The 21902-nt window shown below is 38.6% G+C and overlaps 1 protein-coding gene across 3 annotated transcripts in view; it reads right to left on the bottom strand.

Moving 5' to 3' along the window:
• Nucleotides 1-4114: 4114 nt before the first annotated feature.
• The window catches only part of kalrnb (kalirin RhoGEF kinase b), an 81067-nt gene continuing 63279 nt past the window's right edge, over nt 4115-21902 (bottom strand). For 2 of the 3 annotated variants that reach the window (XM_053498166.1, XM_053498167.1), the window contains 15 exons: nt 21460-21706; nt 12466-12743; nt 11998-12111; nt 11830-11915; nt 11672-11738; nt 11435-11538; nt 10076-10145; nt 9565-9651; nt 9383-9475; nt 9243-9293; nt 8148-8225; nt 7543-7728; nt 7161-7332; nt 6740-6927; nt 4115-5543 (listed from right to left, as the gene is read on the bottom strand). In XM_053498166.1, coding sequence (XP_053354141.1) covers nt 5325-5543; nt 6740-6927; nt 7161-7332; nt 7543-7728; nt 8148-8225; nt 9243-9293; nt 9383-9475; nt 9565-9651; nt 10076-10145; nt 11435-11538; nt 11672-11738; nt 11830-11915; nt 11998-12111; nt 12466-12743; nt 21460-21706 — 2040 coding nt within the window. In that variant the 3' untranslated portion in view covers nt 4115-5324. Of the gene's footprint in view, nt 5544-6739; nt 6928-7160; nt 7333-7542; nt 7729-8147; nt 8226-9242; nt 9294-9382; nt 9476-9564; nt 9652-10075; nt 10146-11434; nt 11539-11671; nt 11739-11829; nt 11916-11997; nt 12112-12465; nt 12744-16442; nt 16584-21459; nt 21707-21902 lie in introns of those variants that run through there. The other variant, XM_053498169.1, reaches the window with a different exon arrangement.

The raw sequence follows: 21902 nt of genomic DNA, 5'->3' as shown, positions 1-21902 counted from the left end.
GGAATTAAATTGTGCTTCTTTAATATTAAAGTGCATGGAAGCTGTGAAAGAGCCTGCTAGTTAATTGTAGTGGTTAGCACTGTAACCCTGCACTTTTAGGGGCCGGGTTCAATTCCCGGCCAGGCATGATTCCCGTCTCTGTGTGCATGGAGTTCACATGTCGTCCCGTGCTTGGTGGGTGTTCTCCCAAAGATCTGCAGATTAGGCTAATGGTGGTTCCCAAATTGCCCGTAGTGTGTATGTGTGTGTGCCCTGCGATGGCTTGACATCCTGTCCAGGGTGTATTCTGCCTCGTTCTCTAAGACTTTTTGCAACCCTAAATACAGAATAAAGCGGTAAAGACGATGAGTGATTAAATGAATGAATGAATGTTTGTGAGAGTGGGCTGAAATTCCTAACGGTTCTTGGTCTCTCAACTCTGAGACATCACATACCTTAATGTTTAATGATTTTTTTCAATGATCTTATGACACTGTTATAAACTGTCCTAAACTCATGCTGAACAGCTGATTTATGATTTGTCTATGGACTACATACATCTATGGATTTGTTTCGAAAACTTGCTGCATTTATTTGGTCCCAGACCACATTAACCCACTTTCACAGTTTTTCATTTCTGTCCTGTCAGCTTACCCATTCACAATATATCCTGAATATTATGATTACAGAATTATTGATTAACATTGATTAACTTTTTCCCTAGTTAACCCCCCCCCCATTTACAGTTATATTCATTTATTTTCATTTTAATCAATTATTGCCACAATAATCAATAAAGCAACAAATCTGTTGCCCTTTTACCCATAATTCCTCTTGTGATATGTCTCTCCCTATCCCAGCTACATGTCACAAGAGCCTTTTCCCCAGTTAAACCTCTCTATTTATAATTATATCAATGTATTGCCATTTTAATCAATTATTGTCACAAAAATCAATTAAACAACAAATCCGTTGGTCTGTTTCCCATCATTCCTCTTGTGATATGTCTCTCCCTATCCCAGCTAGCTGTCACAAGAGCTTTTTCCTCAGTTTATCGACACTCACCTGTGGCCAATCACGCTGATTTCTCCCCGTCGCTTCTCGGCTGTAGTCCCGCCCCCACTTTGCCCACACTTACGCCTTCGTGGTGAGACCCTCTCGCCAGCCTCCTACACCTAAACAAATGCAAATCAGAAGTCGTAAGTCTTCTCTCTCAGTTCGCGCGGCGAACCACCGCCTGGAAAACACACAGCCGCAGCAGCTCCCAAATATATTCCTGCGCGCTCTACCTCCTGGCTCGCGAAGGATTCCCTGACGTCATCGCTCGCCCCCTCATTGCGTCACAGGGTATTCCCTTGCTCTTTCCTAGACCGCACACACCAGCTCTCGTGAATACACACCAGCCCTCACACTCTGGCACCAAGAAAACACACACACACACACACACACACACACACACACACACACACACACTCTGCTGCATTCAATAAAATCAGTTTAAGTTGATCTGTTTCTGCTCTTGGATCTTTCCTCTTTCCACGCTCATCCTGACAGTTTATTAATATCTAAATTACTATAACTTAATATACCAGACAGGGGTGGAAGGTAATTGACTTCATTATTCATCATTTATGTACATGTACCTCTTTACTCCACTACATCCTGCGGAAAATATCTGTACTTTTTACTTCACTACGTTTCTGCATGGCGTTGCTTTACATAACCAAAATTGCTTAAATTAAATTGTAAATGGAAAGTCTTCTATTTTTTACGTGAGTAATATTTTACCTAAGGTATAGAGCAAAGTAAAAAAAAAAAAAAGATTAAAACAAGCACTTATTTAAAATCAGTCTGGATTGAGCCTCAAATCCTTCTCATTTACGTTATTAGAAATAAACACTTAGTGCTCTAAATATCATCTTAAAACACTGACACTCTGACTAGTTGGATGCCCTGCATTGCTTGGGCATGATTAGTCCTTTGTCCAATGTGGCCGATGCTGGCATGTGATTGTTAGAATGCTTGTCCTGCTCTCTGTGTTTTAATGAATATAAACCTATCAGGCTTTTGTTTAGAAACTTGTCTACACTTCAGTGGCCAGTCAGCAGCAGCAGTAGTTTAAAAATCAGGGAATTCCCCACAGAGTCAATGAACCATGGTAGAGAACATCCTGTGATTGTTACCTTGCTGCTATTTAAGCAATATCAAGAATGTTAATAGGGAGTGCTGTACCACTGTATACTGTAGATTCAAAGCATAGCCATGTATGCCATATATTTATTTATTTAACTTGGACCTTATTTGCACAATGCTGATATTTTCACTGATGTATATACACCTCTATTTTCATATACACTTCTTCTAGTAGATGCTAAACTACTTAGACATCACATTTGTGTCATATCCAAACAGTACAGCACGACCTCGAATGTGATATTGCTCTTATACGCAAGGTTAAATTTTTTATTTTTTTTATATTATTTAACTAGTCATTTTTACTTTAAGACTGGGTGGGCTAACCACCTGGGACCAGAGGTGGGTAGTAACGAGTTACATTTACTCTGTTACATTTACTTGAGTAACTTTTTTAAAAAAAAAAGGACTTATATGAGTTGTTTTACTGCACCATACTTTTTACTTTTACTTATGTAGATTTGTGAAGAAGAAACGCCGCTACAAACTCAGTGGGATCTTGCGGTTAGTGTACAGTCTTGCATACAATGTTTTTTCATGTTCATGATGATATGTTAACTTTATTTGTACATTTAATGTTACTTTAACAGTTTATGAATATATATTAATCGCCAACACACGTGTTGTACATTTTTATGCATCCCCAAAAATATGCATATATATATATATATTCAATATGCAGTGAGGTCAAATACTTATTGATCGCACTGTATTTATATATATATATATATATATATATATATATATATATATATATATATATATATATATATATATAAATACAGTGAGGTCAAATACTTATATATATATATATAACATATATATAAATAAATACAGTGCGATCAATAAGTATTTCACCTCACTGCATATTGAACGGGGCCATGTATTGTGACATATTGGGCAAAAACCTCCTTCCCTCAGAGCATTAAAGATGGGTCGTGGCCGAGTCTTCCAACATGACAATGACCCAAAGCACACAACCAGGCAAACCACAAAGTGGCTTCGTAAAAAGCATATGGACTTTTTAAAAGCAAAATAACAGGTCCTTAAGGGTCAGAAATCTGGCTGATAAGCAAGTGATCAAATACTTACTGTATTTGACACAGTAATTCACAAATAAATTGTTAAAAAATCATACAATCATATATCATCATATCATCGTGATTTTTGGATTTTTCTTTTTAGATTCTGTCTCTCGCAGTGGAAATGCACCTATGCTGAAAACTGTGGACCCCTCCATGAGTTTTAAGTAAAAGAACTTGCAAAATCACAGGGTGATCAAATTATATATATATATATATATATATATATATATATATATAAAATTTCTAAAATATATATATATCGGACATTACAATTGAAACAGTTACTCAGACGTCTTTTTTATTCTTACTTGAGTAATATTTTGGATGACTACTTTTTACTTCTACTTGAGTAATATTATTTTGAAGTACAGCTCCTCTTACTTGAGTACATTTTTTGGCTACTCTACCCACCTCTGCCTGGGACTGGCAGAGCTAGTGACTGACAGTTAGAGACTGACAGTGTAATTAACAGGGGTGAATTAATTAGTTTTCGACGACTTACTAAGAAGTGTTACAAAGTGATGTGTTTTCTTGCTGAAAGTGCTTCTGTGACTGGTTTTGGTTTTGAATGTGTGTTTTGTCAGGCAGCTGCTCTCTCCTCAGTACTGCAGACTGTACAGACCTGCGTACACCCAGCCTGCAGACGGCAGTTAGTGGATTTAATTAAAGTTTGAACACCCGTGATATGGAGTGATACATATAGTTAAACGTCCCACTGTTGTTATGCTCTATATCAGCACTCATGAACTGAACATTACTCGGAGTCATTTTAGAGGAATGTTTTTCTCAGTTAGAATACACATGATCCCTGTTAATCCACTGCATCTGTACATAAATACCACCAATTCAAAAATGTCCAAGATGAAAAATCGCCAGCTTTATTATGAACCACATTCCAGAGATTAATAAGTGAAATAATACCTGCTAGATCAATTTTTTTTTATGTACACATAAAGTTCTGCAGGAAGAAGCTGCAATCATGAGGCCACTCCAAACTGACAATTATAAAGATCTTTCCATAAACAACACTGACTTTAATGAACTTCAGTAATGGGTTTCAGTAAACATTTTTTTTCTTTTTTTGACCTGCCGTGAACTGGATGATTCTAAATAAGAAGTCTAATGTAAAAAATAACCATGAGACTGAGGCGGCAGTGCGAACTACCATCGTTTATCTGAGCCTTTACGCTAAGCAGCTCTGTTTTCTTTTTTTTTTCTCCTCTGATTTGTTTTCTATCATGGCAAAAATATTATGTACAACTTTCAAATGATACAGAATAATACATTTAAAATTCTTAGTTACATTAAAGGTACAATGATGAGCATCGTGACTATCGTGGTATTGCACAACTTGGCATCTTTGCAATAACTTGGGGGAAAAAAAGTGCAGAATGTTTTTCATTTCGATTTTCTTTTGTTTGCCCTACTTTAAAAATGAACTGCAAATAATAACAAGAAATACTTTCAGTAAAAAAAGAAAAGAAAAAAAAATACACAGTGTGCAAATGACTTGGCATAGACAGTAAGAGAGAGAGAGAGAGAGCGAGAGAGAGAGAGAGAGAAAGAGAGAGAGCTGTTTGAAGAGAACAGTACATTCCAGAGCAACAGAGAACGTCGAACACTAACATTCAGAAACATCCACACTTAATGCACTAACGATTTCACTTCAACTTCCTCTCTATACAAGACAATCATTTTATTATTATTATTATTATTATCAATATTATTATTATTGTTATTATTATTAATATAATTTATTAATTTTCTTTTTTTGTTTGACTCGTATTAACAGTTGTGATGTCACACCCAAGTCTAACTTGGCGTGCATCTCTAGTTCATACTGTAGCTGTACTGCAGTAAGATGTGGGACTGGTGGGACTGGCGGGACAGGGCGGGACAGGGCGGGGCGGACGGACGGACGGACGGACTCAGCCTGACGAGTCCTCAGTGCTGTCCTGGCTTAGCGTAGGGTCCACTGTTGTCAAACTAAGCGTTGAATGCTGGCTGGTTCGTGAGTTGTGAGGTTTCTTTAATTCCAGAGTTTGCAGCAGGTTGGGGGGCGTGGCTTTACCGGGTCGAGGACAGCACGTGTCCCGGCACCCAGCCCTCGGCAGCGGGTGATTGGCTGTTGGCTGGTCGATACACCAGACACATGTTCTGCTGATTGGTGGCCAGGATTTGCACTTTCTCGCCCACCACCACGCAGATCTCGTCCTCCTTCACGGCGTTGTAGTCCTGCGTCACCTTTACCGACGACAAGCCGTTACACTCCGCTTCGTCCGGGTCCTGCAGGACGAAACGCACAGCATGAACACATAATTTCCACTTTAGACTTTAGCCAGTGTTTAATAATTGTATTTACTTTTACATTCATTTCTTAAATTTAATTTGATTACATTTATATTATTTTATATTCATTTGCTACCGTTTTTTTTTCTTAACTTTAGACTGTAAATCATTGTACAACACACGTTCAAGTCAAAACAAGACTTTTAATTGTACAAAATAATAGAACACAGTTATGAGAGTGAAATCTTTCTTTATTTCTCTATATAATCCTCTGCTACACTAATGCACTTATCCTACTAGTGCTTGGATACCATCAAGGTAGAAAGTTTTCTCAGTATGCCGGAGCCATGATCGCCTGTCTTATTAACGTCTGAAACCCTGGCCTCCCAGGAACTCCTTTTATGGGGGGGGGGCAATAACTCCCAGTTCCTGTAATGTGCAAGTGGTGTTAATAAACGATCGTGTGTACAGTTCTCACAGACAGATGTGTCTCTTCTGCAAGTTGACGACAAGCTACTGTATCTGTGGAACAAATGAACAAATAAGCTGTGCTGCCTGTCACCGTGTGAATATTTTAGGCCGCACAACCTGTAGTGTTATATTTCCAGGTTTGACTTGGACGCCCCTCATACACTTATGCACATATGTATAAATTAAAATGTCCCGAAGGTGCTGTCCTATTTTCTTCATTTCATTAGTGTTATGTTTGTTTTTCTCAGTATGAAACATTTAAATATATATATATTAAATATACAGCACAGTTGCGACTAATCAGGACCTTGACCCATGTCCTCGTTCCTGAACACTTGACTGGGTTGAGCTCTGAGACGTTTTAAAAATAAAATGTCTGCTCCTTAGTGACAGGCTGATTTATTGCAGCCCTACAAAGCAAGATGCAGTACAAAGTGAGGGAAGGGGGGAAAGCGAGCGAGAGAAAGAATGAGACTGCAGACCGAAGAGAGATGAGCGAACAGAAGGTAAACTAGGCCAGTTCTCTGCTAAGAATACCCGTCCATTTCTCTCCTGAAAGATGGTAGAGGTGTGACCTGTGCAAGCACTCAAGCCTAATAGAGGCACTGCAGTCATTTTCACCATGAAATCTGTGTTATGTCTGGACATATGGGTTAGAGTCCTGTAAAGGGTACTATAGATGGTCATGATTCATGGTTAGTGATTTATGACATGTGACTTACCTCCTCCTCCTCCTCCTGCTGCTTGCCCTGCTGCTTGTGACCGGGGCTGCTGTTGGACGAAGAGGAAGTTGGTTTAAGTGGAGTTGAGGGATGAGAGGAAGAGGATCGGCTGCTGCCGGACGCTTGGCGGTTCAGGGAGTGAGAGGATCCGGATTCCTTCTTCTGGTACTCCTGTGGGTTCTGGAGCGCTGAAAACAGTAAAGGAAAAAAAAAATGACACCGACGTTAATCAGTATGAAATGATTTATAAAGCGGTGTTCTGTATAAGGGCGAATCAGCCAAATCCTCTGCATCCATTTAGCTAATTACAGGCCACAAAGCACTTTTAAAGGGAACAGAATATTATCCATGAAATAGAGCTTTATATGAACGACCTCATGCACTGATCTTGTTCTCAGTGATATCAAGTGGAGTCTCCTACCTGTAAGGAAGTTGCTCTGCATGTCCAGAAGTTCCCGTATGCTCTGTACCCACTCCTGCTTAATGTCTATATTCGCAGCCTGTAGCGTTAGCCTCTCGGATGAGCCGCGGCACGCTAGCACGAACTTACACGGGTCTCCCTCTACGTGCTGTTCCATGCTCAGGAAGCTCACCTTAACAAAAAACGAATGCTGTATGTCAGGATAAATCCATATTCGAACCTATCGTTCTCTATTCTACGTTCTGATTGGTCAGAATCGTGGCTGTAAATAAAATCACAGGTTTATTTTAATGCTGATCATTTATGGTTTCCATAGTGACAATACATTCACAGCGATTCATCCGGCTTACACTTATGGATTTCCAGACTCGCTTTTCTGTACCTTGATGCTCTTCTTAAACTGGTATCCGGGCGTCGAGGATCCTTTGCGAAGAAGCTCGCTGAAGATGACGATTTGCTCAAAGAGGAAGACTCTGCGCTCTTTACTGCGAGAGAGAACGCCCGTGTCTTGCTCCGTCACGAAGAACGTGTCCTGCTGCAGCAGCTTGCCCTGAGCTGTCAGTTTTCCCTAAATATGCAATATTAGCAGTGTTAGCCAAGCATGTAAGATAGAAGCCATCTGTATGGCAAGAGATATGACTTAGATGACCTGGAGGTTCAATTAGCGCAGCGCTAGGGTGTTTCCGCATTTCGGTACTTTGGGTCAAATGTGAAAGCTGTTTCTTTAGAACCTGGGTGTGGTAGAAGAAAACTGATCCCTGACATCTGGAAACGGTGGTCTCTGGTCTACTTTCATTTCATACCCTCAGTACATAGACAATATGCACAACTGCGCATCTAATCTTGGGTGTGGACTTTAGTATTTGGGCCAAACACCCTTAGCAACACATGAAAAAGTGTTTCTTTATGTGATCTTAAATCAGATTCGACCGCAACTGATTCCTGATGTGTGTGTGTGTGTCATTTGGTATGTTAAAGAAGCCTCACCTCATAGCCCTGCAACCTCCCCAAGTTCATCATATCATTGCAACGTTTGGGCACCAGGAACATCAGGTCAACTGCTTTCTACAGGCAGGAGAAGTGAGAGTTAGAACATCTGGATATTTACACATTCCCTCATTATCACTGCATTCGGTATGTTTAGCTTTCAAAATGCTACCAGTCAAAAAATTTGTAGAACTTTTACGCCGGGCACTTTTATATCCTCTCGACAGACTCATTTTAATACATTATTATTTCTGTAGTACAGTTTAAAGTTTTAGGACTTATAGAGTTTTGTAAAGGAAGGAGTCTCCAGTGTCAGGACTTTATAACAGTTTATATGATGCAAGACAGTTTTTAGGGGAAATAAAACAAGTTCGGTGGCCCCCAAGTGGTGCAGCGATAAAGCGCCAGCCACTAACTTCGCAAGACCGATTCCGAGGTGATGTTACAGCCATCCGAAGCCAGTAGCCTAGAAAGGCGGATTGGACCTGCTCTCTCCCCTGGGAGGGGGAAATCAAACATTCGCACTCTCACACCACTCATAGCAATGCTAGCGAATGACAGGCTTCTGTGAGCTCATGCAGGCATAAGGGATTGCATAAGACTTTCCTCGGAGTGTGCAATCGTTCGAGGGAGCACTCCCTGGTGTGGGACCGCTAACAAGACGGCCTGGTTAAGGAATGACTAATTGTATAACAGGAACTAACTCGTTTCATGGACATTCCATAACATTAAATGTAATTATGAATTGATATGAATTACCAGTAATATATTTAAGTATTATTTTCTTTCTAAATAAAAATTCTAATTGCTGTGGTTATAACAGACATTATAAACAACCCTGTCATTGAAAACTTTCCTATAAACAGCACAAACTCTACTTGTTTAATTCCTCACATACAGGTTCAGGAGACAATGAGGATAACGGCAAAAGCCTGACAAAGAATATACTTTCATATATTATTTTTAGTTTAATGAGGGATGCTAACTTTTGCATAATGCAATATAGAGTCAATTTATATTGCAAGTGCTTTATAATAGCTTAATGAAACCCTGTACACATAAGGATGCATATAAAAGCTTGTCTAAGCTTCTTACCTCTATTTCCTGACAGTCCAAACCTGCTTTAGAGCTGTATTTCAAGAAGTCCTGAAAAGAAACACACACACACACATATCATATCTAGAAACACAACCATGGTGTTAGATAAAGCAGTTATTACTGTTACAATACGACACCTTGAGCAATAGCTGATATTTGGTAATTCGCTGTATGGGTTTGATCAGATAATCACTGATAGACATCCTGGAGCTGATCTCCTGCTGGACTTCCTGTTTGAGCCAATAAAGAGATAGGTCAAATAAAATCATGTAGGAATTAAGAACCAGTGTGTTTTTTTCCCTTTTTAATCATTTCTCACCTCAAAGAACGTGTCATATTCAGCCACTATGAACTCAGAGCGGGGTTTGTTCTGACAGTAGATCACATACATATGCAGTCGCCTCTCCTGGAATTGGAAAGTACAGTACATACATTATGAGCTCTGTCTCTCTACTGTATGTCTCTCCCTGTCTCTGTCTCTCACACACATGCATGTTCTGTGTATAACACAATAATGGAACATCACAAAATAGAATAGAATAAAATAAAATATTAAATTAGAAAAAATATGGACAATATGAACACAAACGTAAAGATTTTAATGGTCGATACTAGTTAATCTTAACTACACTATACCATACCACACTATTACAGTATTCCTATCTTTTAATTCTAGTAAATTATACTGTGCCTGGTTATGAAATAGGGAAAAGAAATGTGTGGTGGGTTTTCCTAGATTAAAGTTGTTTTTTAACCAAATTCTCCTGGTTTATTATTTCCCTATTTCCTTTATAGTAAGACTGTAACAGTGCATGTTTTATTCAACTCACATGTTTGATGAAAAGCTCAGCCAGTTTGTCGTGATCTTGCAGGCATTTCTCCAGTTCTCCCATGAAAAACCTTCAAATCAGCCAAAGAAATCATTTCAGAAATTAAAATAAAAAAAACGTCTTATACACAAGACCAATACGTTCTGTTGAATTGTCAGAGTTACTCAATAACTTTAATACATTCTCTGGTGTATTCTCCTAAAGTAAAAGAAGCATTTGTAAAAGTCACACACTGATTTTAGTTCTTGATGATAAATTAGTAGATCTACCACCAAGGTTAAGAAGCTAACATCAGCTGTATTTCTGATTCTCACATTACCTAGGATGATAATGACTCTGACCTGACTAATAACAATTGCTTGCTAATCGCTAACAGTTTTAATCAATACAAAATGTACATAAGAGCAAATAGATTACAGTGATGTGTATTAGCTCTTATTCTCTGCTAACTTAAGAAATATTACTACTAGCATAAAAATAGCTAGCGTGGGAATAACCCCAAGTCAGACTAGCTAAATACTAGTTTGTATAGCTGGTTAAAATCAATTCAAATTCAGTTCATCATATTATCTATTTTAAAAGGATATATTTTATATATCATACTGCACAATCCTGGGACCTATATGTTAATAAAAAAACAAACTGCAAAAAAAAAATGGCTAAGAGTTTTAAGGGCTACTAGATAAAATGTCTCATAACCGCTTTCAGTTTTGTGCCAAGTTATTAGTTTTGTATGTACAGTGGAACCTCGGATTACGAGCATAATTCGTTCAGGAAGCGGGCTCGTATTCCAAAACACTCGTAAATCAAATCACATTTTCCATAAGAAATAATGGAAATTATATAAATTCATTCCACAGCTCAAAAAAATAAATACATAAAAATAATTAACACAAAATATAAAGAAAAAATAAAACAAATTAACCTGCATGTTCCCTTAAAAAAAGTAAAAATAAATCCCGACCAATAAGTGTTTCCATTTATGCGCACAGGCGCTGTGTGTGTGTGTTTTTCACACATAACATACATACTCTGCAGGGCAAGAGAAAGAAACACACACACACGGATTGATTATACCAGTAAGAGACGAGCACTAAGACCCAGCAGGGGAGCGCATGCGTTATACATGATACTCGGAGCTCGTAAACCATGACAACGCTCGTTTTTTAAGTAAAAATTTATTAAAAATCTTTGCTTGTCTTCCGGAACACTCGTGAACCGCGTTACTCGTAATCCGAGGTTCCACTGTATATGATTTCATAGCTTGACGAAGATAATGCTAAAATCATAAAAATGAATATAATTACAATCTTTAAACACACTTTCTGTATAAGCAGTAGGAAGTAAAACACGACCCACTCTTTGTGCCAGTCGTAGATTTGATGAATATTTCCGAAAACAATCTTATCTTTCCCCGCCATGTCCTCGGAAACTCCCTTTTCGGCAATCCTCTTCATGAAACCCTTTAAAATACACGAAAGAGAAATATGGCCTGTGTGTCCTAAATCAGAAGGTGTTACAGCGCAGATTATATGATTATGTACAGTATACACACATTGTACTGTTTATGTACCAGTTTCATCATATCGCACTCACCTCTACTACCGTACCCAAGTCCTTGACATAGTCCTTCTCTGTCTGCACCATTTCATTCAATACAAACCTGTAAAGAGAACACCTTTCAGTGGGATGTTTACTACACACACATGTACACACACACACACACACACTTCTGTTTTTAGGTCGACTCTTACATGCGTCCTCTCAGAGCTTTGTTCTTCTTCTCTGTTTCTGGGTCTCGGGGTGTTTGATCGGACCCAAAGGATCCAGGCTCTGGACTCTGACAAACAGAATTATTCTAATTAGTATAAACGCAGTGTTTACAGTTGAGTGCAAAAGTCTGCACAAGGAGCTTCAGAAACCTTCTCCTCCTGCGCTGAGGGATCTTTAATGATCTCCATCGGGGGAGGTAGAGGTGTGTGTGGCTCGTCTTCGGCTTCGTCCTCTCCTCCGCTGTTTGCTCCTCTCCTTCCTCTCTGTAAAGTCAGAAAGAGAAGGATGTGAAACACACCCTAACACACAATTTAATTTTATTCATATAGAGCCTTTAAAAATGGTCATTGTCTTGAAGCAGCTTTACAAATTTAAAAGAAAATTCTAATATATGACTAATAGTATATCTGGAAAAGGTGATTAAAAGACTACTCGTTATGCACTCTGTATCAACCCTCAGAAGAATTAAACACTAAAAGGTTGTGCTGTTACAGGAAAATAATCAATGATAGGTGCTTATTATCAGCGGACATTTCTCACTGCTTACATTTTTATCACGACATGCATTCTGTCCTCCTTATCAACCCCCTCCCACACTGTCCCCTGACTCCGCCCACCTCCTCGGCACTGTCCTCCTGCTGAGCTCCGAGGTCCACGCTCTTGCGACCGTCACGTTTTCGCTGTTTGTTGTTGGGTTTCTTGGCGTTGGCGTTGTCTCCCTTGCCGTGGCTGAGCCGTCGCACAGGGCTGGTAAGCCACTTCTTTAACGTGTTTCCAGTCGTTCCCGAGCGCTTGGGTCCTGGTGAGCTGCTCGGCAATGAGGTCACAGATGTCTGAGGCTGCAGTGATGTCACCGACTCCGACTTCACCTCTGAACTGCCCACTGGGTAATTCTCTATAGAAGAAGCATTTTTGTGCTTATTAGTATCAGCAAATCAACTAAAAGAAAAGAAATAGCATTTTATACAACATAAAACATGGTATCTTAACCACACCAGAAATCTGCAGCCTTACTTTTTAAAGGAGTAAAATAAGCACAAATCCAGCATTGAATTCAGAAGAAGACACTACTCCCTTCTCCGAGGTTTAACACAGGAAGTGTCACCAGGTAGCTCAAAGCCAGATTGCCAAACCGGACTGACCTGCTCCGTCTGCGCCAGAGTGCACACACTACAACATTCCAACATACCACTCACACACATGACTCAGTGAGTGTTTTCTCGTGTTGTAAAGAAGTGAAACTGTGCTAGAGGGTCCGTGTAATGCTTCAACACGCACATAGCAACAAACGTATTCATGACTAAATATTGAGTAAGAGAAAAGGAAAGTACCAAAACAACTGTGCCTTGTTTCCAGATTGAGAATAAACTGATTATCTCAGCAGTGACACGACGCTTGTCTGCTCGTCAGCTTTTCCAACCTGGCAACATCTTTGACACATTCCAGGAAGCCGTCACCTACTATATCATCTATCACAAATAGCTCCCATGTGTTTGTCATTTGCTGATTCAGCAATTTCACCAGGAATAAAATAACGTCCTATTCTCTTGAAATTGGAACTTGGAGTTGGAAAATACTTTGTAACTATGCTTAATGACATAATATCAAGTGAAAAACAGTGTTGTTTTTCTCTCCAAAAGATCATTTTTTAAAGGCTGGTTTGAACCACAAACCCACTTGTGTTCTGTCTGACATTCCTAACTTTTACAAACTTTAATTTTGGAATGTGCAACGAATTTTATCTGCATCTCTAACAATTGATAATATTAATAGATTATTAGATCTATTCATATAAATCTACTATAGTTTTTGGTAAAGACGGAATGGAGTGATTAGTTTTGGTCTGTCAATTAAAGCCATGTGTGTAACAACCCTTTCTTAACCCCCTTCTTTATTTTTTATATTTATTAATTAATTTATTCATCTGATCTCATCGTCTATACCGCTTCGAGCCTACCCCAGGAGACTTAGGGCACAAGTCGGGGTACATCCTGGACAGGTTGCCAATCTATTGCAGGGCACACACACTACGGGCAAACTTGGAAACGTCAATCAGCCTAATATACAGGCCTTTGGACTGTCGGAGGAAACCGGAGTCCTCAGAGGAAACCCACCAAGCACAGGGTTTCCTCTGAACATGCACACAGACCAGAGGTGGGAATCGAACCCGGAACCTTGAGGTGCAAGGCAACAGGGCTAACCACTAAGCCAGATCGCCGCCTGGTTTATTTATTATATATTGTTTCTTCTTTCCTTTTTCCACTCGTGAAGCATTTCTTTTGTTTGTTTGCTTGTGTTCATAATTAAGTAATCAATAAAAAGTAATAATAAAAAAAATAGTGATCGATAGTCTGTATGGTCTGTAGTTAGTTACTGCTTACAAGAAACAAAAACAAAAAAATCAAATGCCCTCACTTAACACATTAGCAGTAAAATGTTTTGGATCATAACCCAAGACATTTTGTCCAATCATGCGTTTCAGTACACTTTCCAATTATGCATCAGATTTTCCAACAACAAGCTTGTATGCATCATCTCTTCCACCTCAATCAATCTGTGCTAAAAAAAAAATCAATCTGACATGAGGACGATAATATTTACTGCTTATATTAAATGCAGGATGAGAGGAATGTGCCACTACAATCTAAATTTAATCCATTTTATGTGTGATTTATTCACTCTCTCACGCTTGTACTGTACAGGGTTGCTATGCCACCGTGCTGCCGACACCATGCTGCCATTATGCCATTATTTCAATTGGTGGTTGAATTACTGCAACTGAAGTTAAAATTGTGTGCAGGGAGTAGAAACTTGGAATGCAATTCAGATCTTAAAATTTTAATTTGTCATATTTGCAGACTTCATATTGAGAAAGGAGCACATACTGTATTTGATCATCAATGATGAACGATTAATGTAATAATCTAGGAGTATAGTAGCGATTTAAATTAAATTGTAATTAGTATTCTTCTCCACCTCAATTTTATTATTAGAAACCTGAGAACCTTGAAACAAGTTCATGTGCTGAGCATGTGTCGATTATGTCTACTTCAATTACAAAACTTTACAAATAAAAGTCAAATTTTAAATACAGATGGCATGTTTTTCATTCATTCATCTTTTATATTGCTTATTCTGCACAGGGTCGCAGGGGCCTGGAGCCTATCCCAGGAGACTTAGGGCAAAAGGCAGAAACACATTCACACAAACACACTACAGACAATTTGGAAACGGCAATTAGCCTAACCTGCATGTCTTTGGACTGTGGGAGGAAATTGGAGAACCCAGAGGAAACCCACCAAGCCCGAGGAGAACATGCAACCTTCATGCACACAGACTTGAGCCCTCAACCCCGTAGGCACCGTGCCTTTTATTTTTTAATAACATATACCTCTGTAGAATGTGAGGGATATTTTTAGCTGTATAATCCAAACAAAAAAAAAAGAACTGGAAAAGATTCATAACCGAAGCGCCATACAGGATCTCTGCGCAGTCGAGATCAAATGCAGCTTCAAAGGCAAACAGGCGGCAGAAGCCACTGGAGTGTTTATCAGAAATTAGGTTAGAAGAAAACAGTGCAAGCTTAGATGCACACACACACACAAAATCACAACCACACACACACACAGACACAAATAGTCAGAAAACAAAATCTATTTACTAAGACACTTAAGGACAAGTAGAAGATGAGAAAAAAAATCTAATAAGATAAAAAAAATCGTAAAATTTCACTTTATCATTAAATGTAACATTACAAAAAATATACTGCTCAAAATATATACTGTATATCGAGTGAAACCATAACGAAGTTTATTTAAAAATAAATGACTTATTACTTCATAATAATTTGTTCCTTTATTTTTCCCTTTCATATTAAGAAATATAAAAATAAATGAAAAATAATTAATTTTTGAAGCTTAATTAAAAAAAGTTATATTTATTGGCTACAATGTATTTTAAAACATTTATAAAGCAGACCATTCTAATTGACAATGTTGTAATATTATTTCTCCAAATCTAAAATAATAAACAAAAACAGTCATTTTTAAATATAAAGATATAAAAAAGAACTAATAGTCAGGTCCTAAGATCTAATTTTACTGTCACTTTTTGTGTATTTTTATTCTGAATAAAATCCATAAATCCATAAAACTTGTATTTAGTTTAAATAAACATCTTTTTTGAAGTAAAAGAGTTTAAGTTTATGCCTGTGATGTGTAAAAACGAGCCGTTCGCTCTGACATGACTCGAGTGTGAGTGGGTTCAGCGTGCGTCCCGTCGCAGGTTGCAGGGTTGAACGTGGGGTCCAGGGTCCGGCTCACTCACCTGCTCAGCGGCGCTGAGGTCAAAAGTTTAACAATTTCCAACAGTTTCAGAACGAACCTGTTCATTAACTAAGCCTGGAGAAACCAGAAACCAGCACTGTGACCTTATCAACATGAGAAATGTACACACTTCATTCATTAACACCTCACGCACACACATGCGCACACACTCGTCTCAATGTCGTGTAAAAGACTGGAACAAACTAGCAAAATCTGCATGCACACACACACACACACACAGTTTAATGTCTCGTACATACAGTACGCACCTGTTCCTTCACAACAGCACACCCTCTTTACAATCCACCTGAAACACTCTCCGCAAGAGCACGACCTCCAACTTCGCATGACAGACAGAGAGACAGAGAGATGCAGAGACAGGTAGAGAAGAAGAGAAAGACAGACGGACAGAGAGAGACAGAGGGAGACAGAGGGTTTGTCTGGCACTAAAGCCGAGTGTGAAGTTCAGCCTGTCCTACTCTATACCATGCAGAGGAAGGAACGAGGTGGGGAGAGAGAGCGTGAAGGGGAGAGTGTGTGTGTGTGTGAAAGAGAGAGAGAGGAAGCGAGAGGGATAAAGAAGGAAAGACAAATACACAGAGAGGGGATTTTTATAGTTGTGCTGTAGCTTTTGAATAATAAATGAATATCACCTTTTTATATTAATATACCTGGTTTCTAGAAATGACAATAAAGTTATTACACAATAAATCAAGTCATTCTGAATGTGTCTGTCTGTCTCTTGTCCGTCTGTACTCATTCCAGGCATACCGCAGTGGCCCACTTTAAACAGGAGTGTCTGAGTTTCAACACCTCCAGTCTCCTTACCTACTTTAGCAGTAGACATGCAATCGGAGATGACCCCCAAAACCCCTCGTCCCATACACACACACACACACACATGCATGAAATGATTACATTAAAATCCCTGAAAGGAGTTGCGATGAGGTCTGTCAATAAATACCTGAAAATTATGTTTTTAAGCTTAGATTGGTGAAGCGAATGCTAACTTAATGGGCTTCAAGTGTGAACACATAACCTGGTTTATAATTGTGAAATTTAATCCTAATTGGATTTTGTTTTGTTTTTCACCATGCCTTGATTCACCATTTACTTCCTTTTCCTATTCTTAGAAAACATCAAACAGTGAACAGGTCTAAACAGACAAGCCCTCTATTAGGATCTCTGAGATAAGGAGAAACGAGACAAGGACAAAACTGCTGGTTGTGCAATACAGAACATAAACTCTAAACATAGCTGACCTCATTTAAGCACTGACAGAAATCCAAAGCATATTCCTGCGAAATCACTGCAAATCAGCATAAAAAAAAATAAAGAAACACTACAAATGATTGCACACCTCTATGACTGTCATGGTTACAGTTTACACTATCAGCGATTAAAATTTTCATTGACATTTTGTTACAAAACTCGTCCTATTATCACGCACGAATTAGGATATTTTTCATAACAGTGCATGAGAACTTTCAAATGCCTCCTATTTTTACCCCTCAGAGGACAAGATCATGTGATTAATCACAAATATAGTAGCCGCACATCTCAAGTCTAAGGCCCCACAATGAAGCTTTTCATTATACTCAAAAATCCACAGTCATTATCTTCATCATCGTCATCATCATCATCATCTCCCATGACTCTCCTGATCTGTTAATTAATGAGCTCATCCTAATTATTCTTTAACCAGAAAGCACAGTATGCAAGATGGCCCAGGAGTACACTTCTATAAGCAGTATGTTTAAATACAGCTCCATGTGAAATGCTGCTTTTAAGTTTCCTTGAAGATTTTTGAGATCATTAGTGGTTTGTGAAGTTTAACCCATAAACCAAAATATCACAATAAAACAAACTATTCAAAGTATCTCATTAACAATTTCCGTCTTTTTTATTCCTGAACTTTGCTCTTCGTTTTGGTTCCTTATGGGCCATTTGGAATATTTCACTATAAAGGAAACTACTATTTTTTTCCATCTTCTCTACTGTTGAAACATTTTTTATAGGGTATACTATAGCGAATCTTAGCTCAGTGAGATAGTTACTATACTACACCATCCTATGCGATACTATACTACACAACATTATACTGTACCACATAACACTATACTGTTCTACATTGTACTGTGCTATAATATAGTAAAATATGCCACACTATACTGTACTGTACTATACTATACTACACTACATCTCAATATACTACACTGCACTGTACTAATAGTTTATCCTGTTCCGGGTCGCTGAGGGCCTTGAGCCTATTCCAGTGGTATATAGTATACTATACTATATTATACTATAGTATATTATACCATACTATAGTTCTGGGTAGGACTATACTATACCACACTATACTATACTACACTACACTATACTATACTATACTATACTATACTATACTATACTATACCATACTATAGTCCTGGGTAAGATTATACAATACAATACAATACTATACTATAGTTCTGGGTAGGACTATACTATACCACACTATACTACACTATACTATAGTCCTGGGTAGGACTATACTATACTATACTATACTATACTATACTATACTATACTATACTATACTATACCATACCATACTATAGTCCCGGGTAAGACTATATAATACAATACTATACTATAGTTCTGCGTAGGACTATACTATACCACACTATACTATACTATACTATACTATACTATAGTCCCGGGTAAGACTATACAATACAATACTATACTATAGTTCTGCGTAGGACTATACTGTACCACACTATACCACACTATACCACTATACTATACTTAAGCTCTGGGTAGGACTATACTATACCACACTATGCTATACTATACTATACCATAGTTCTGGGTAGGACTATACTATACTATACTATACTATACTGTACTATACTATACTATAGTTCTGGGTAGGACTATACTATACCACACTATACTATACTATACTATAGTCCTGGGTAAGACTATACAATACTATACTATAGTTCTAGGTAGGACTATACTATACCACACTATACTACACTAGAGATGCACCGAAATGAAAATTCTGGGCCGAAAACGAAACCGAAATTTTTGGATGCACTTGGCCGAAAACCGATACCGAAACTGAAAATGGCTTCATTAAAAAACATGTTTAAAATATTTTCTTTTTGTTTGTATTAAAAAAATGTTGCATATTGCAACTTTGCTGTCCTCATCTGAAACTTTGAAGTGCTTCCAAACCGCCGACATACTCCGTGTTTGATGCGTAATGACAGCGCAAACGAGACGGGAGGATGGGAGAGGCGTGGCGACAATTTCGGCTTTTATTTTCGGCGCTTTCTTACGTTTCGGCCGAAACCGATAATGCTATTTCGGCCGAAAATTTTCGGCGGCCGAAATTTCTGTGCATCCCTATACTACACTATACTATAGTCCTGGGTAGGACTATACTATACTATACTATACTATAGTCCTGGGTAGGACTATATTAATCTATACTATTCTATACTATACCATCATCCTGGATGGAACTATGCTATGCTTTATTATACTACACTACATTATAGTATAGTATAGTCCTGGGTAGGACTATACTATACTATACTATACTATACTATACTATACTATACTATACTATACTATACTATACTATACTATACTATGCTATGCGATGTTCTGCTCTTCTGTACTATAGTCCTGTATGGGACTATGCTATGCTATGCTGTAGTATACTATACAAGGGGGTATCCAAAAGTTTTGAGATTTACACACCACAGATCCGGACGCTTTTGCCGTTTGTCCTCCCTCAGACCCCTTAAAACCTGCTATCAGAATTTGTTATGGATGCTCTGGCCCCTAGGGAAGAATTCTTGATGCACAATGCTACAAATGTCGAAAAAGACAATGATCATGCACTTGGTCAAGCTGCGGACCTGCCTCGCCTTGTCCATTCGTGGAGATGATGGGCTCTTCCAGTGTGAAGACTGTTGCTTTGTCTCATGGTCATACCATACACCCAAGTTTGATCACTGGTAATGATCCTTGACATGAAGGGCAGGTCATCCACGGCACGCCAACAGATTTCTTGGCAGACTTTGACAAAATATTCCTTCTGCTCCTGGGTCAGCAGCCTGGGGACAAACTTGGCAGCAGGTTTAGATCACACGTGATGATTGCCTGGGCTGTTCCATATAACACACCCACAATGTTGTGGCTTGTTCTCAGACGATCATCAAGCAGTTGCCGAATTGGTTCTACATTTTGGGAGGTTGAGCTCGTTAAAGGTCTTGCAGAGCTCTCATTGTCTTCCAGTGATGTTCTTTGGCTTTTGAAGCGTGTGTGCTACTTACACACCTTGAACAACATTTTGCAGCGTCACCGTAAATTTGCCAAATCATATCAAAAATCTCTGTGGCAAAGTTGCCCAATTTCCAGCAGAATTTCACGTTCGCTTTTTATTTTAACTTGTTGTCCATAATGAAATGGTCAGAATAGCACCAGTTGCACACAGGACGATAGCTTTTGGCACGCTGTCGGTACTCCCTGTGATAATATACTCCACCACACTACAATACACTATACTATACTGTTCCATATTATACTAAACCATACTATACTATACTGCATTACACTTTATTGTACTATTCCACATTTTTCGGTGTTTTTCTATACTGTACTACAGCTTTTGAGTTCAATAGGATGAAAACAACAGCAGTCTTCTGAATGTACTGTAAAGCATGCTGCAAATTTGCTTTAGATCTGAGGATATCAAACTATGTAAAAACAGCTTTTGTGGTTCTTCTTCTTTTTTGGTCGTGAAATCTTTAACTCTGTTCAGTTTTTTTCAAATTTACATCATGATTTCATAAGATCCACACAAACACAAGAAGAAATAGTTTACTTATATTTATTTAATTATTCATTATATGTAATTAGGTAATTAATATGTTTTATTATAGACTATACTATACAATACTAACTTGTAAATACTTTAATAAATTTATAATTTATTGTAAATATAAGTTTTGATTCACAGAGGCCTATATGTCAATATGTCTTAATTGAAATGTATCTTTGAAGAGTCAAGTGTGTCCATTAACGCAATTAACACCTGGCTTGATCCAGGTGGAAATGGACAGTTGAGAAACAACATGCTTGGAATTTTCATGTATCATCAATATGTCTGGTAGTCGAAACCATCACTTACGGCGTCAGCTTGAATGCACAGATCACCTTTTCCAGCTGTTACAGTAATGGTATCGCCATGTGTGAACAAGGCTTTCGTTTCTGTACCCCTACCTTTGCCGGAGGGGAGAAAGCAATCCATGTCGACGCTGCTGCGCGAGTGCGAGACCGACAGCGTGCTGCTGGGTACGAGTCCCTCCTGAGGGGGCGAGCGCTCTGTGATGCGCACCAAACACCAGCCAGGTCGATCGCTCGAGCGCTCCAACACCTCCACCGTCTGTCCTGAGTGCACACTCAGCTCACACGCCGAACACGCAACGAAGTCCTGCAGCACCACCGTGTGTTCACAGCCGCCTGAGAGCTACAGCAGGTAAAGGGGGGAGAAAGATGCAAAATAATTGCACTAACACACACGATTTGTTTAAGAGCAGAAAATTTTAATAGAAAACCGAATGAAGAGTTCCTTGAAATAAAAATAAGAAAGAAATCCAGTCTGGTTGAGACAACATTGGAAACCGTCAACAAAATAACCAAACCTTTAATGTAAAATAAATTCA

This window comes from Clarias gariepinus, chromosome 6 (assembly GCF_024256425.1).
Source record: "Clarias gariepinus isolate MV-2021 ecotype Netherlands chromosome 6, CGAR_prim_01v2, whole genome shotgun sequence".
NCBI classification, from domain to species: domain Eukaryota; kingdom Metazoa; phylum Chordata; class Actinopteri; order Siluriformes; family Clariidae; genus Clarias; species Clarias gariepinus.
The sequence above is the reverse complement of the archived record's forward strand: the minus strand, read 5'-3'. Positions and strand labels throughout refer to the sequence as shown.